The sequence below is a fragment of the Gymnoscopelus braueri genome, assembly GCF_963280865.1.
Source record: "Gymnoscopelus braueri genome assembly, chromosome: 1".
NCBI classification, from domain to species: domain Eukaryota; kingdom Metazoa; phylum Chordata; class Actinopteri; order Myctophiformes; family Myctophidae; genus Gymnoscopelus; species Gymnoscopelus braueri.
In genome coordinates, this window is record NC_137603.1 from 54,892,993 (window position 1) to 54,909,031 (window position 16,039).

At 42.6% G+C, this 16,039-nt stretch overlaps 2 protein-coding genes across 2 annotated transcripts in view; both read left to right on the forward strand.

The window, feature by feature from the left end:
* Positions 1–716: 716 nt before the first annotated feature.
* Positions 717–9,773, forward strand: fam219b (family with sequence similarity 219 member B). Its single transcript, XM_080438057.1, has 6 exons — positions 717–1,114; positions 4,175–4,283; positions 5,658–5,751; positions 5,846–5,923; positions 6,192–6,243; positions 6,341–9,773. The coding sequence occupies exons 1-6, from the start codon at positions 1,031–1,033 to the stop codon at positions 6,488–6,490; spliced, it is 567 nt and encodes a 188-aa protein (XP_080294183.1). The 5' UTR covers positions 717–1,030; the 3' UTR covers positions 6,491–9,773.
* Positions 9,774–11,865: 2,092 nt separating this feature from the next.
* LOC308094712 (AT-rich interactive domain-containing protein 3B-like) overlaps positions 11,866–16,039 on the forward strand; it is a 70,502-nt gene continuing 66,328 nt past the window's right edge. Inside the window, exons 1-2 of the mRNA XM_080441525.1 lie at positions 11,866–12,480; positions 13,646–14,314. Of these exons, the coding sequence (XP_080297651.1) occupies positions 12,439–12,480; positions 13,646–14,314 (711 nt within the window). The 5' untranslated portion in view covers positions 11,866–12,438. The remainder of the gene's footprint in view (positions 12,481–13,645; positions 14,315–16,039) is intronic.

Sequence of the window (16,039 nt, forward strand, 5' to 3'; positions counted from 1 at the left end):
ATTTCTCAAAGGTACCAACAAGAGCAATACTAACACGCGAGAAAGCGGCATCAAAAAGCGGGGATCGGCGATGCCGTTTAACATTTTTAATAATTTAGTAAACCTTAAGCTCATTTCTCACACTCTGCTCCACTGCCCATGTTCCGCCTCCCCGCGGTGACTGACAAGCTGCGCGTCCTACGTTACTGCCTCTGATTGGCGAGCTCCTACATGCTTGCATGACAATCACAACGCGGGGAGGCGGGACATGGGAAGTGGAGCTGCAGGAGCAGAGTGTGAGAAAGGAGCTTAAGGTTTACTAAATTATTAAAAATGTTAAACGGCATCGCCGATCCCCGCTTTTTGATGCCGCTTTCTCGCGTGTTAGTATTGCTCTTGTTGGTACCTTTGAGAAATCTCTGCAACTTCTAAGCGACGAGCTGTACGCCCGAGACCAGACAGTGGTAGCCGCCGGTACGAGAGAGCGTGTTCTAACCAACAAGGGACCCTGGATACCGCCTTCCCAAATACAAAAAAGGTAAACAGGGTCCCGAAAGGGGCTAGCCAAGGGCCAGAAACGTTGCAAATTTCTGTCAAGCCGACCTCTGTGGTAACCCTATTCGATAGGTGAACAACATCGGTGTAACAGGCTTGGGCGGTATACACCGGAAGCTGGAAAAACCCTAGTCCCATCGCGCGAGAGTGTCACTTGCTAAAAACATAACCGATCTACAAACCGACAACGCGTAACGATGCGACACGTTGTTTAGCTTGTAGATCTGCTTTTTTTTTTTTTAAACCAAGCAACACCAGACTTAAGCTACTAGCTAGCGCGAAGGAAACGCCGCTGAACAGATAAGACAGACAGTCAGCTAGCATAGTATTAGCAGCTGACCGCAGACAACAACAGCCTAAATACATCCATGATGACAACAACAACAACAACAACAACAACAACAACAGGGGAACAGAGGTCAACATGATGCCTGGACTGACACAGTGACACTGTCACTGTGGTGTAAAGAAGTGTGACAGACTTGGAACAGCCAACATGATGAACGACATCCTAGAGGAGCAGGAGAGAGACTCCCTGTTGGAGGCACAACAACCCAACAAGACTACAGATCATCTGACGGTAAATACAGAATAATGACTCTGTTATAGTGTCGTTTAGTTGGTAGGCTGACGTTAAGACATGTCCCCAAAGTCCAGGGGTACTGTCGTATAGGCTATTGGTGTCGGTTATTATTGTTGTTGGGGTATTTATTTGTAGCTCTGGTCCATAGCGTTAGAAGGAGTTCTCCTTAAAGGGGAAATCCACCCATTTTCAATATTTAACTATGTCATTAATATAGCATAAAGGAGTTGTGTGGAAATAAGAAAAAATTTAAAAAAAAATTAACATTGCAAAAAAATTTAACATTGCAAAAAAATTAACATTGCAAATTACACCATGATGAGTCATCACAGTGTAATTTGCAATGTTAATTTTTTTGCAATGTTAAATTTTTTTGCAATGTTAATTTTTTTTTTAATTTTTTCTTATTTCCACACAACTCCTTTATGCTATATTAATGACATAGTTAAATATTGAAAATGGGTGGATTTCCCCTTTAACGCTGTTACTTTCGAGCCGTTGCCCGCACACCCCCGGTAGAGAAGCCACTCGTCTGTAGTAAAAATAAAGAATACACTTTCGCTGCTCACCAAAACAAAGACGGTTTTAAGATGTTGGAATCCTACTTTCCTTAGTGGGAACACTCGGAGCCCCCCACCTCACGTCTAAAATACACCTTTTGGCCAGAAAAGAAAATATTTCACCGGAAGGAAAAAATGTCAATAGAAAGATTCCATTGACCAGATCTGTAGGGGGCGCAGTGGAGTAACTAAAACATTTTTTTCTTCCGTTGAAATATTTTATTTTCTGGCCAAAAAGTGTATTTTAGACGTGAGGTGGGGGGCTCAGAGTGTTCCCACCAAGGAAAGTAGGCTTTCAGCATCTTAAAACCGTCTTTGTTTTGGTGAGTAGCGAGTACCATAGCGTTAAAACTCCTTCTAACGCTATGGACCAGAGCTAGGGTATTTGTTGCTGTACTAGCCTAAGCCTTGGATCAAGACTATCATAGACTCTGGAACAGCCTCCCATTGGACCTCAGGTTTGCTAGCTCCATAACCATCTAAATTAAAAACCCATTTTTATAAATAAATAAAAAGCCTTTTAACCCCCAGCAGAAATGAATGCATCTATTCTCACTGATACTGTTATTGTGTGTTGTTTACTTGTTTTTGTTGCTGTAATTGTTTATGATGTATGATTTTAAGTTGGAAAAACTTAAAATCACTGTTGATTTTAAATTGTTAAGCACTTTGTAACTTTGTTTAAACAGGTGCTATATAAAAAAGTTTATTATTACATTATTATTATCATATATGTATTTGATCGATTTTGACTTTTGCATATCTATGATACGAAAGTAAAAGTCAGACTCGATCAAATACATCTACGATAGTCTTCTTGATCCACGGCTATGACTGTACATTGCACATACGTGAAATTTGTCCTCTGCATTTATCCATCTTAATTATTAGGAGCATGTGGGCGCTGTTATTATAGTCCTGGTGTATATAAAGTCCTGGTGCGTATACATTTACATTCAGTGAGTGAAGTATATGTTTCTGTATGGGTTTTTCTTTCGCCCTCTGAAAGTGAATGGTTGCTTAACTTTACAGTCCCTGTGGATAAGTGGCGTGTTGGGCTGTGTGTGACAGTCACACTCACACCATGTCCACATGTATAAAATGTTCTCTGATATGCAACCCTCCTTTCACTTCTCTATAAAGTAGTGTTAGTATTCATATAGGGCAGGGCTGGGGGCCTTCAACGTTTTTAGTCCAAAGACCCCTTAGGTGAGAGAGAGATGAAACGGGGACCCCCCCTATTGTATAAAATTGTGTTGCACTTTTTCATAGATGGCTTCATAGACTTGTTTGACAGCACTGTCGATGTGTAGCGTTGAATTCATGTTAATGAAAATACACACATTCATGTTAATGTGTATTTTAAGATACCCCCTGTAGTAACTGTAACTCTGAGGACCCCCTAGGAGTCCCGGACCAACTGTTGAAGAGCCTTTAAGAATCCAGAATCAAATTTATGGTCACATCATCACAGGTAAAGAAAAGTGGGTGAAATTGCGCAAGCTCCATCGTTTTGTTGTTTTTCAGAAAGGGAGACAAAAAAAAAGGAGGGGGGAAAGGGAGAGTGAGAGCAGGGAGAGAAAAAAAACCTGTTAAAGAAAGGTGTCAACAAACAAGAGAAGAAAAGAAAATCAAGATTCCTACATAGATACACATAGCACCCAGGGCCACAACAGAGCTGTTCATATCATGCATTATCTATATCAGGGTTTCTCAAAGTGGGTGCCGTGGCACCATAGGGTGCCGCGACACAAGTCCAGGGGTGCCGCAGAATACTTTGATAATATTTGGAATTTATCAATATCACTTCAGTTTTAACTACTTGGCCCTCTATACTGAGTTGCACTGTACTTGGTGCGTTCTTTTTCGACCTACACACCGCGTTGTTGCGATGCGATGCATTGTGAGCTTGCAGATAGTCTATTTTTGGTGAATGTTCCCTCCAGAATAGGGATGTTAAAGTGGTTAAACATAAAGTAGCTATAACGTTATTTTCAATCTGTCCTATAATGGAGACAGATATTCTCTCAAGTTTCCCTTGTGACATACTGTATCGTACCGTAATATGACGTAAGGTGCTATAAAGTACCCATGTAACTCAGGGGTGCCGTGGATGAGAAAGTTATTTACAGGGGTGACCTGAGACAAAAATGTTTGAGAACCACTGATCTATATCTATGGTACGGTCCAGGCCAGGCTGGACAAGAACTGCAGCTGAAAGTGTCTTAACTGGAAGTACAGGAAGACGAAGTAAAAGGCTTTAGGAAGTTCCAGTAGGCTGGACAACATGTAGCTCTGTACTTCTTGTACTTCCGGTACACGTTTGGCAGTAGTCCCGTTCCAGGCTTTTATCTCCTTGTGAGATGGAGATAAGACTGGGAACAATTAGTTAGATCTAGGCTAAAGCAAAAACAGCTTTTCAAATGTCTTGTACATGTGGAGTGGATCATGTCATGGGTGGACGTGTCCAATAAATCTCATTCTGATGGACTCTCAGGCTCCTGCTAGCAGCACACGGCCCAAAACCACAGATGGAGTTTTCAGGCCTGTGGAGAAGCGAGGCCCTTACATCATGTCCAAAGCTCCAGCCATCCACCTCAAACTACGTAAGTAAGCTGTTGACTCATAGGCACCAATGAGTTAGGGGCGGCCATAGCTGAGTGGTTAGTGAGCCCGCCTAGGGAACCAGCTGGCCCTGGTTGCCCCAGGTTCGATTCCAGGCTATCCCAGCATATGTGCCGATGATATGAAATTTGTCCCTGAGCAAGACTCTTAACCCCAATTGCTCACAGGTTCTCATTGGAAACAAGACCGCAAGGACTTTCATGAACGACCTGTTAAAAGGAATTATCCTTTATCCTTTTTACCAATAACCGGTTCTCATCTTACCTTTCCCTGTCTATAGTTTATAGTCTAGTAGTTAGTACTTCTTTCATGTATACATGTTGCATATGGTTCAAAGGAACACAGGTTTCTTTTTTTCACCTTTATTTAAACCATGCAAGACAAATTACGAACAGATTCTTATTTTAATTTATACTGCACATGAATTTGAGGTCCTTCTGCAACATTATGTCAGGATTTTATTCCACAGCCATCTATGGTATGTGCAATGCACAAGACATACCATAGATGGCTGTGTATTGCTGGAGACTCGTAGTTAAATAGGAAATACGATTTTTAAACTTTGTTCTGTTTAGGCTCTCATCATGTAGTTAATTCCAAAAAGGGTAGAACAGGTGTACTAGGGTCTCAGGAAACACAAAAGTATTAATTGGTAAGGCTTACCCTCTCAGTATTATTAGCCTCAAGTCTCAATCTCAGAGAAAAAGAGACCATTTGGGAAGATGTAAGAGGCACAATCACATACATTGTTTAGCTGTTTTTATGCTATGTTGGTGACAATTTAGACATTTAGCAGACACTCTTTATCCAGAGCAATTTACAGTAAGCATACATCAAATGCAGAGAGACAGTGTAGTGCCTCACTAATCTAGGATCATAGGTAAACCAAGAACCTAGAATCAGTCTAAACAATATAATATCAACACAAAAGAGATCTGTACATTGAAACTATAATAACTATAGGATGCCAGGTCAACAAATCAACCTAGCATCTGTCTAAATAACATGCTATCTAAATTACATTTTAACCTTTGCAGAAGACTTCCACATTGTATGTCCTGTTTGCCTGAAATTTCTCATGGTTATTAGACACACAGTCTCTCATTGATAGTATTATGACTTTCTGACCCATAGCCTATTATGTTGCGACATAGGTGGAAGCTGGGTCCTCACGCATACCTGAAGCTAATCAATCTGCAGAATTATGTGTGTGATGGCATGGGCTTGTGTTTGCATGACACACTCAGCATTCCTCATGCCTCTGCAAAATGGACATTCTCATGGAAACTCTGTATATATTTGTACTGCTTAATTGCATAAAATGTGCATTTCGTGGTACTTGTGGCCGTTTACAGAGAAGCACAGGGAGATGGCACGGAAAGCTCTGAAGAAGAAAGCTCTTAACTCAGGGGCCCCAGTGATGCAGCAACCCAGACCAGGATCTAAGAGGTGATAGAGAAAGCTTTTTGTGATGTACACATGGATTGGAATGAGAATGCTTTTGGTTAGTGTGACTATCAAGTTTTTCCTGTTCCTCTTGTAGAACTGTGAAGTACAATAAGGGATATGCAGCTTTGAGTCAGCATCCTGAAGAAACTTTGGTTGCACTTGACTCAGACAGGTAAAACTATAGTGGCTGTAAAGTCACCCATCTTACGGCTTCTACTCTTAACACTCAAGTTGTTTGTATAATGCGTAAAAAAAAGTTCTGCACAATTTATTGAAGCATGAAAACAAAATTAGTAGATTAGTAGATGACGAGACTGAGGGAAAATGAGAGATCATCATATACAGTCTTTAATCTTCCCATATTTAATGTCAGGTGAATGCCTGCCATTTAAACATAAAATGACAAGAGGCCTATCATTGCCCTGTTTTTTACCCCATAGTGATGAAGAGGTCGATTTTGAGCAGTATTCCTCTGGTTACTCTTCAGCTGAGGTGAGCATACTGCATGGACGTTTGACACGTCTTTCTTCGTCCAACCTGTCACCCCACGTGAATCTCTCACTGAGGTATTTCTCTCTGGTTTCTCCAGGTTCACCCTGACTTAAGCCAGCAGCTGTTGAAGGACGGCTACCGCCTGGACGAGATCCCGGATGACGAGGACCTGGATCTCATTCCCCCCAAAGCCGTGGGCACCTCAGTGTGTTGCTGTGGAGAGAGCCTGTCCTGCTCCGTGCAGTGAGGCCACAATTGGTGCCATGACCTGAACACAAGCTGGGGGGGGGCGGGGGGGGGTCAGCTCTGTTCTCCCCTGACCTTAGGTACCATTGACATGCGGCTTCCTGTTCCCCTGTTACTCCACTGCCTGGGTATGGAAGCCCCTGTATCGCTAAAACTAAGCACCTGTTTACGCAGGGCTGTGTGCAGTGCACCTGATGTTCTCAACCAAAGCATCGATGGCCATCAGCCCATGCCTTAGCCACTGTGACCGCAAAAGGTCAACCGTTTTCTTCTTCTTATAGGATGTGGCAAAATACAATCCCTGTGACCACTCTGAATAGAGTGACAGTGACCACTCTGAATGGAGTGGCGGAGCCATTCTTCTTGGGGGATTCACTCAGTGACCCGCTTTGTTGTCCACGCTGCTCAGAAGCTCTGCAGCCACTTCATGAAGGGATAGTACTATGTATGCACACAATATCGTTCTACAGAATATTGTGCTAAAACATGTGTTTGTCAGCTCTTTGGTGAATTTGCCTTGCCCTTATTCTGTCACATGAAGTCCTTCTAGATAAGTCTGGAACATGAACATTCCTTTGCTGTTTCACATTGATTGGCCCTTCTCTGTAATAATTGGCTTCAAAACATCTTATTGGTTCATTATTTAGTCTTTGCAAGTGATGCTCCATTGGGTTTAACGTTACAGTGCTACACATAGATTTGTTTAACAGATGGATACTGGATAGGTTTCATCTAAGCTAGCTATGTGATTGGTGAAAGACGTGATCCCGACTTGCTGATGAGAGAGTGCAGCTTGCCATGTTTTATTGATTGCCTTGCCAACTTCGGTGGTAAGGGCTAAATGGAGATAGTTATTTTTTACTGTTATATTTATGTAAGTTCAATGCAACATTTAGGAAGCTACGCTTTTACTGTGATCAAGGGAACCTCAGCAGGGCTTTGCTGTGCCTCAGACCTATTAAATCACTGTCATGCCCTTAAATCACAGTAAAAGAACCCCAGCTCGGGTATTATTGTTACATTCAGTACTCACTCACAAAAACACTTTTCATTAAGAGAAGGTTTAGGGTATGGCTAGTACGCTCACAAAATAGTACCTCTTTGTAGAATTGGATACTTTAGTCTTCGTTCTTGTTGTGCCTGGAGTCTCAGACTTCATTAAACATGTTACATTGCACACTGTCATTAGGGCAACCACAGCCCTCTACAGTGACTCACCCATCCACCTCCTATATGTTCTATACATGGAGAAACGTACGCACATATGTTGTTATTCATGATACATATCATTTAATCACTTTCCACAAACCTGTGTGTCGAGTTGTGTTATAAAGGACAACAAATGTTATCTGCTCTACACAAATCGGACAGATATGCCTGGAAACACTTCATACTGCACTGTATGAAAGAGGAGATTGCTGGCTTTCTAACTACGTCAGCATACGCCATAAATAATAATGAAAAAACATGAAGATGTGAATTTCAATTCAAATTCTATTCATAACATTATTGTGCCAGTTTAACAACTTTAAATCTGGCGTCCCTGTTTTGGGCATGCCACTATGGTTAACAATTTTCTAATGATGCGTTTGAGCTTGAGCTGTGAGCGGCTATTTTTGTTTTTTCTTAAAAGCTGTTTTGCAGAGGGGAGCTGCTGCCAGAGACTATTTGGGGGTCCTTGTCACAGAAAGGTTTGGGAAACCCGGTCCTAAAACATTCTGTGTTACCAATTCAACCGACATTTACAATTTGCCAAACTGTATTTCTCATCTGATTGGGCAACAACAATAAATATTAATTATGAAAGCTAAGAATATATTATTATATTGCAATGTGATCAAACTTAAAATGGCCAAAAGTCCAGAATTCAACACAATATATATTTTTTCCTGTAAATGAATCTGTTTGGTTTTAGGCAATGTCTAAAGAGTATGTCACATAAATTATGGGCAAGAGTCCCAAGCTAAACACATGTTCTAAAACGATGATGATTTCTTTTTTACCTCTTTAACCCTATATACTTTATTGACCTGAGTCCCCACAGGGATCTATAATGGGTCCCCTGATTTTTCCCTCTACACCAAATCTATGCACCGAAAATAGCTGTTCTGCACGCTCACAATGCGCCATGGCTCGCAACATGTTGTGAGATTGTGGGGTGGCTATTTTCAGCAGAATAGTGAGGCTAGGCTAGGGTTCATGTGGCAAAATAATGTATTTGTTGGTATGTCTTTCTTTCTATTTTCCCATTTACACATTGTGCATTTCCGCCCATCACGTTAAAGTCTGAATTCTATACATACACAGTGTCTTTGTAGCTGTTTATTGTATAAACAATGCAGTTTTTTTGTCCCACGCCTGAGAGAGACTACAGTGAATAAATTGTAGGCGTTTGCTAGCTGCTGACTACAACAATACATTTATGGAGGATGGATATGTCAGGGTTCCTAAGCTGCAAATTCTGATAAATTGAGGAAGAAGTATTTGATCATTTCAATCTAGATATTCAAGTTATAACTCATAGCTTTTAAAAATGGGGAGGGAAAAGTCTGTATTAGTACACTGCAGGAAAACATTGAATCAAAAATGTTCTGATGAATGTACTACTGTCTGTTGTGTGTGTATGCAGTCTTCACTATCACTATACAGTGTGTGCTATATTTGATGTAAGAAATAGATATATATAATAGTGTACTATATAGCGTATTGATAATGTCTTCAGCTCTAGATAAGAAATTAACTTTTGCATGTCAATGAAGATCGTCCAGGAACCCTGATATATAAATAACGAATGGTGTGTCAATTCACTATTTTATTATTTTAATCAGTTCAGTTTAATCAGTTTTGTGATTGGACCCCAATCTACGCTGTAAAATCTTCATCTTTTTCTGTCTGAGAGTGTACAAATGGAACCAAATTTGTACACTCTCAGTCGAGTTACAGACCCACAAGTCAAGTGTCCATTTGGACCCTGGCGGTCACCGGACCCGATGTTGAGAAACAGTGTATTGACCCCAAATTGACCGTATTGTTTATGCAGATATAATGAAGAAAGATTGCACTCAACAGCAGTGGTCAGTAGCAGGCACACTATTATGACTTGCCTGTACTATGCAAATAAATGGACAATCTGCTTTAAATAACCAACATTGTGACAATATACCAAGTGTTACTGAGTGCTAAATGCAATAACTTGAATTGTTATTTTGACAAAGGAAACACTAATATTTTGTATTTGAGTATACTGTGTTTTGCTTTATTCAATAAAAATATAGGTATATGTACTCTTATCATGACGTGTAACATTTGTCATTATTATGTAGCGGTGGACAGAATTTATTTTTCTTTTAATATTATTTTTGCAAGCACATGACTTTCTGTCCGCTACATTTCAAATAGAAATTTTGCACTTCCACTACATTTCTTGGAAGGGACTCATAGGACCCAAACTTACAAGAATATATGATGAATTAGACACTAGTGAAAATGGCAGATAAAACATGTAGATTTGCTATTTTCCCTATTTTTGAAAATGTCTGATCTTTTCTTTTCTTTTTTGGAAAAAATCTAAGATTCATTACAGCAATGCATTGATTTATTTTTATTTTTTTAAGAACATGTAATTATGTAACATCTCGTCATAAAAGGTTCACATAATTCAGGACAGGAAGTAGCATGAGAATGAACTCTGATTGAGGATTGCATGCCTGTCCAATCGATTATAGCCCTCTCTAGGCAGTATTCTCCAGTGGTGGAAAGTAACTAAGTACATTTACTCAAGTACTGTACTTAAGTACAATTGAGAAGTACTTTTACTTTACTGGAGTATGTCCAAATGTCAATACTTTTACTTCTACTCCACTACATCTCAGAGGCAAATATTGTACTTTTTGAAAACTTTTGTTACTATAGTTACTTTGTAGATTTTGATTATTATTACAAAACATACAGTAACCACTTCAACCCTATATACATTTCGGCTTTTTGAAAATAGCCGCTCAACAAGCTCACAATGCCAGAGGCATTGTAAGCTTGTAGAAGATCTACTATTTTCAAAAGATTTGTATACATTTGAAGACTTGAAATGGGACATTCTGCATAATGAGTACTTTCTACTTTTGGTATTTTAAGTACATTATGATACCAATACTTTTGTACTTTTACTCAAGTAAATTTTTAATTCCGGACATTTTAATTGTAACAGAGTATTTCTACATTGCAGTATTGATACTTTTACATAAGTAAAAAACTTGAGTAGCCTACTGCATTGGTTCTCAAAGTGGAGTCCGGGGACCCCCAGGGGTACTTGAGGGGGTTCCAGGGGGTCCCCAGCTAAATGATGGATAGGAACCAAATGGACCCTTTTGGGTCTGTAACTCTGAGAGTGTACAAATGGAACCAAATGGACCCTAACGGGTCCATTTGGTTCCATTTGTACACTCTCAGAGTTAAATTAACATTGATTTTACAACATAAATTGGGGTCCCAGAGATAGAGATGCCATTAAATGGGGGTCTGTAGCCTAATGCATGTCAAACTGGGGGGTCCTTGAAATTAAAATGGTTGAGAATCCAGTCCCTGTCAATTTGGGGGTCCTTGACATGAAACAGTTTGAGAACCACTGGCCTACTGTTCCCACCACTGATACTCTCCATGCCCCACACGGGGGCAGCATTGTCACTTAACCTGTCCTGTAATCCATGAAATATTGAGACGTGTAGTTTGACATAAGCTATTGTAGTAGGGTCTGTCACACGCACCCGGTACATTTTGGCGTGATTATCATCCTTTTTCAGACCCGATGGTCATCGAGATAAAGCATCTGACCTGCTTTCATGGTGAACGCAATCGAATACATCCAGACTAGGATCCCAATTAGTGTGTGAGTACGTGTTTGGAGGCAGATAAGCAGCTCCCTCCAACTGTATGTTCAATTTATTTCTATTATTAGCAGCAGTGGTGGAAAGTAACTAAGTACATTTACTCAAGTACTGTAGCCTACTTAAGTATTTATAGTTTTCAGTACTTTTACTTTATACTCCACTACATCTCAGAGACACATATGAAAACTTTAGTTACTAGTTACTTTGTAGATTTGGATTATTATCACCAAAAAACATACATTCCCCACTTCAGCCCTATTTATGCCATTTGAAAGTAGCATTATGTATGTGCATGGCAACGCTTTGTGAGTTTGTAGATCTGCTATTTTCAAAACATTTTTGCACATTTTATACATTTGAAAACTTGTGAAACGGGACAAGCTGCATAATGAGTACTTTCTACTCTTGTTGATCACCACATTTGTACTTTTACTCAAGTAAATTTTGTATTCCGGACTTTTAACAGAGTATTTCTACATTGCAGTAATGACACTTTTACTTAAGTAAAAAATAGTGAGTACTTTTCCCACCACTGATTATTAGCAGAGAAATAAGGGGTGGGGGGGGGGTTGCAGCAGAGACAAGAGTATTTGCATGGTGGTGTAATGTAAGTAAACTGTGAAACTTGTTGCTGGCTGCGACTGGGGGCGGGTCCTACAGGCTGGGGGGGGGATGTAATTGAAGAGGAGGAAAATCGAGTCGAGGGAGTTACCTCCTCAACGTAGAGAGATATGAGATCGGGCCATTTTCCTGTGTCGGTCCTCCTCTTTTTTTTTATATTAAACTGAAGGATCAAGAAAACTGAGGATCAAAAAAAATTATCAGGGGGAGAAAAAAAATCCAATCCGAGAACACAAGGTCGAAATCGCACGTTTTGTATCGCCCTTTCTGCTGGCGATCCAGTGGATCATTCAGATCTCTCTCTCTCCCCTGTAACCGTGGTGGTGTGTGCATGCACATTTTTTTTTTATTCCTCCAAAGTGATTGAAAGCGTGCCAGAGAGAGAGACCAGAGTGACGACGAGCAGCAGCTCAGCCAGCAGGCAGCCAGAGGAAGGAAAGGAGGGATGGTGGATCATAACTCCGGCAGCAGCAATAAGGCACAAATGGTGAGTTGTGTCCCCGCTTGGCGCTGCGCCCAGCCCGGCCTGGCTGCGGTGGTGACATAACCCCCGGTGGTTCCTCTTTTATTTAGCACTGCTACTCACCGGTATGGCTGCCTGTTTGACACATTGTATATCCACATGTATTTATCACTACTGCTGCTCACAGCGGACTCCTGTGTGTGTGGATACAATGTATCAAACATTGTGTGCATTTATAACTATACTATTGTGTGGATATAATGTATCAAACAGCCTGCGGTGTGAGGAGTATAGTGATAAATAATAAACGTGTATACAATGTATCAAAAACAGCCAGCCTCCGATGACCGGGAGGCTGGCTGTTTGATATATTGTATCCACACACCAAAGTGTTCGTTTTAATCGCGTTACGAGCTACTATGCGGGGTTTAAAACAACAAAACGTAGTGTATTTGGCAACTTGTGCACATTTGGCTTTGACACATTTTTCTAAACTTTTTCCTAAGCTACTTTGTGTGTGTGTGTGTGTGTGTGTGTGTGAGGGTCGTCGGGGGCCCGGTGCACACTAATTGCTGAATGTTCTTAATCAGAAACACTGGAGCCGATTTTGTTGGAAACATTAAGCAAGATGCTGAATGTTTCCAACTAAATCAGCCACAGTGTTTCATTCTGATTAAGAACATATTGTCTCTGATTGCACTTTACTATTGAGGCAAATGTTTATTGCCTAATAATCATATACGTGGGGTTTAAACACATTTCTAATGGGAGGCGACAGATTAAACCAGTTATATTGCTGTGATTGTTGCATTTTTTTTTTCTTTTCTTTTTTCTTGCCTCGGTGTCGCTCCTATGAGGAGCCCTGTATCCTATATGTGTGTGTGACTGTGTGGGTGACGCACTTATTGTGCTACGTTTGTAATGTATGCTGGTCGGATATGTAGCCACTTAAACGCGCGTGCTCGTGGCGCGTGTTTGGCCCAGTTTCAATGTTTTGTTTCCCTTGTAAGCCTTTTTATTTGTTTCCTTGCTGTTACAGTACACTACACTGTAACAGCAAGCACCCATCCCACCCCACCCCAATCCTCTATAACCAGGGCAGTGTGACATAATTCTAAAGATTAGATTAGATTTGGCTTTAGGGTTCTGGTCACCAGTGTTTCCCTCTCTCTCTCTCTCTCCCTTACAGCCCAGTATGTCACAGGAGTCCAGTGTTGGCGGTGGCTACCCGTCAGGAGCCTCTACAGGAGGGATGAAGCTGGAGGCAGTCATGGAGCAGCTCCAGCGCCAGCAGCAGGCTCGGCTGGAGATGGAACGCAAAGAAAGGAGGCTCCGTGAGGCCCACATTATGTACGCCCAGCAGGTGGCCGCGCAACAGGCCATCCTGGCCGCGGCGCGCGCCTCCGGAGCGGGCTTCATGGGCAAGGGCATGACCGGAGGGCTCCCCGGCATCGGCATGGGAGGGCCGCTTGTGCTGCCCCGCGTCTCCAACCAGAGCAGCGTGGACTCGGAGAGGGAGGACGAGGAGGACAGGGGACGCGATTCGGGGGAGGACGACGAGGACGAGGAGGAGATGATGGAAGGGGACGAAGGTAGCGAGGAGGAAGAGGAGCGCAGCGCCAGTGGCCTGGAGTTTCTCCGCAAGCAGACGCTGGCCCTGCAGCAGAGCGCCACGCGCCTCCCTCCCACGCGCCCTTTCCCCAGCTTCACGACCTCGACCCCCCAGCACGCCTCCTCGCCCCCTGTCCGGGTGAAGCAGGAGCCCGACGAGGGTCTGTCCCCCGCAGTGTCCCATGCCGCCACCTCTCCCAATGGACAGGGCAGGGAAGACTGGAGCTTCGACGATCACTTCAAACAGGTCAGCCCCGACACCTTGGCTCCCCGCCAGCACGTTTCCTTCATTATGTCAGTTCCTGTTTTTGTCTGTTCTTAGTTATACCTTCAAACCACACAGCTGCCCTACTCCTTAAGCCGCGCATGCACATTTATAGCTGCCTGCCTGGCGGGTATATGAAGATTATTATTGCTCCGTCCGAAAAGGTTCTCTTGCTCATTACGTCTGTAGATTTCTCCTTCCTCCTCTAATCTGGCTTCAAAGTGCCTGGTATCTGCTCAAACACAGTTAGTCAACACAGAGCCGCCTCGTCAAAACACAGATGTCCTTCTGCCGTTTAGCATCATCCTTTCACTCTTTTCCACTCTCCTGTTGTGTGTTTACCCACTGCTCATCCCACCCCTTCAGCCCCCTGCTGTGACGGCCGGTTTAATCTTGGCTCCTGTACAAACCACTCAGGCGGTGTCTCTTCAAATCTCTGTGGAGGCCCAGACCGCCCATTGGATTTGAGGCCAAAAATCCTCCCTCTTAGTGGGTCCTGGCAAAGGGCCAGGCTCCGGGGCGCTACACGGTTCACGCTTGCTGACACTGGCTCTCATTCTGCGCTCTCCGTTTCCTGTTTAATCTCTCGTCGTCTCTTTTTCTCATCTTCTCTCCATCTCTTTCTTTTTCGGTCTCTCGTTCCCTCTAATTATCTCTCTTTATCTATCTCGTTGTTCACTCTCTCTCGGTGTGTCTTACTCAGCGCTGCGCAGACCTTGGCTCAGGTCCAGGTAGAGGAGTCGGCGAAGGCAGGGCTGCTTGCTGGAAGTCTGCGGGTGGTTGGCTGGGTCGGCAGACTCGGCACGCGGCACTCATGGGGTGGGAGGGTTAGACAGAGCTTCTAAACAGTAGCCGCTCTTTACTACACTACACCCCCTCAAGTGTTTCGGCTGTGCGCCAAGTGCACTTTTTCCTTGAAGGTAAATATTGCCTCATCGCCATGTTACAGTGTGCTGGAATGCAATCTGTGAGCCAAGACTGTGTGTGACTGTGTGTGTGGTTCAGCAACATCACCGCTAGGGAAGTAGAAAAGGTTGAGGAGAGCCCAACAACAGTTGGGTCATGGTTATTAAAAGCTGGTATTTGCTCAGCAGTACAGCAGCGTTAGAGGACATATCTGTGTGACTTGTTGCGATCAGTGGGAGGAGCATGCAGCGCTATCATTTGCTGGGATTTTATTACTGGCTATTTAAAGGGAAATGTCTTTGGACGGTGCCTGTGTAGCAAACATTTCCAAATTTAGCCCCCCTCTCAGCAGCACAGGAGTGATGGCTGATGGGGAAGTTTAAAAATGACAGTGGGGATGAACCCAGCAGCCTCAGTGTTCATTTAACCACATGAAGCGTAGCATCTCTCCCTTATATATTCTGGACATGTTGTATAGGCGAACATGCCGCGAAAATAGCAGATCTACAAGCTCACAATGCATAGCAATGCATTGTGAGCTTGTAGATTATTCCGCTATTTGACACATTTGAAGTATATAGGGTTTAAGTGGTTAACTCTGACAGCCCTTGCATGTACATTTTTGGGGTCACTCTCAAAGTTAAATGAACACTGAGGATTTACTGTCACGGAATTGTAGTAATGGTGGAATAAATGCTAGTCCAGTAAACTACCAGTGGCTCTTTTGTGGACAGAAAACAGGCTCTGCTGTATCAGCCGGCTAGGCGCCATTATCTCCCAGCAGAAAGTGTCTGAATTGAA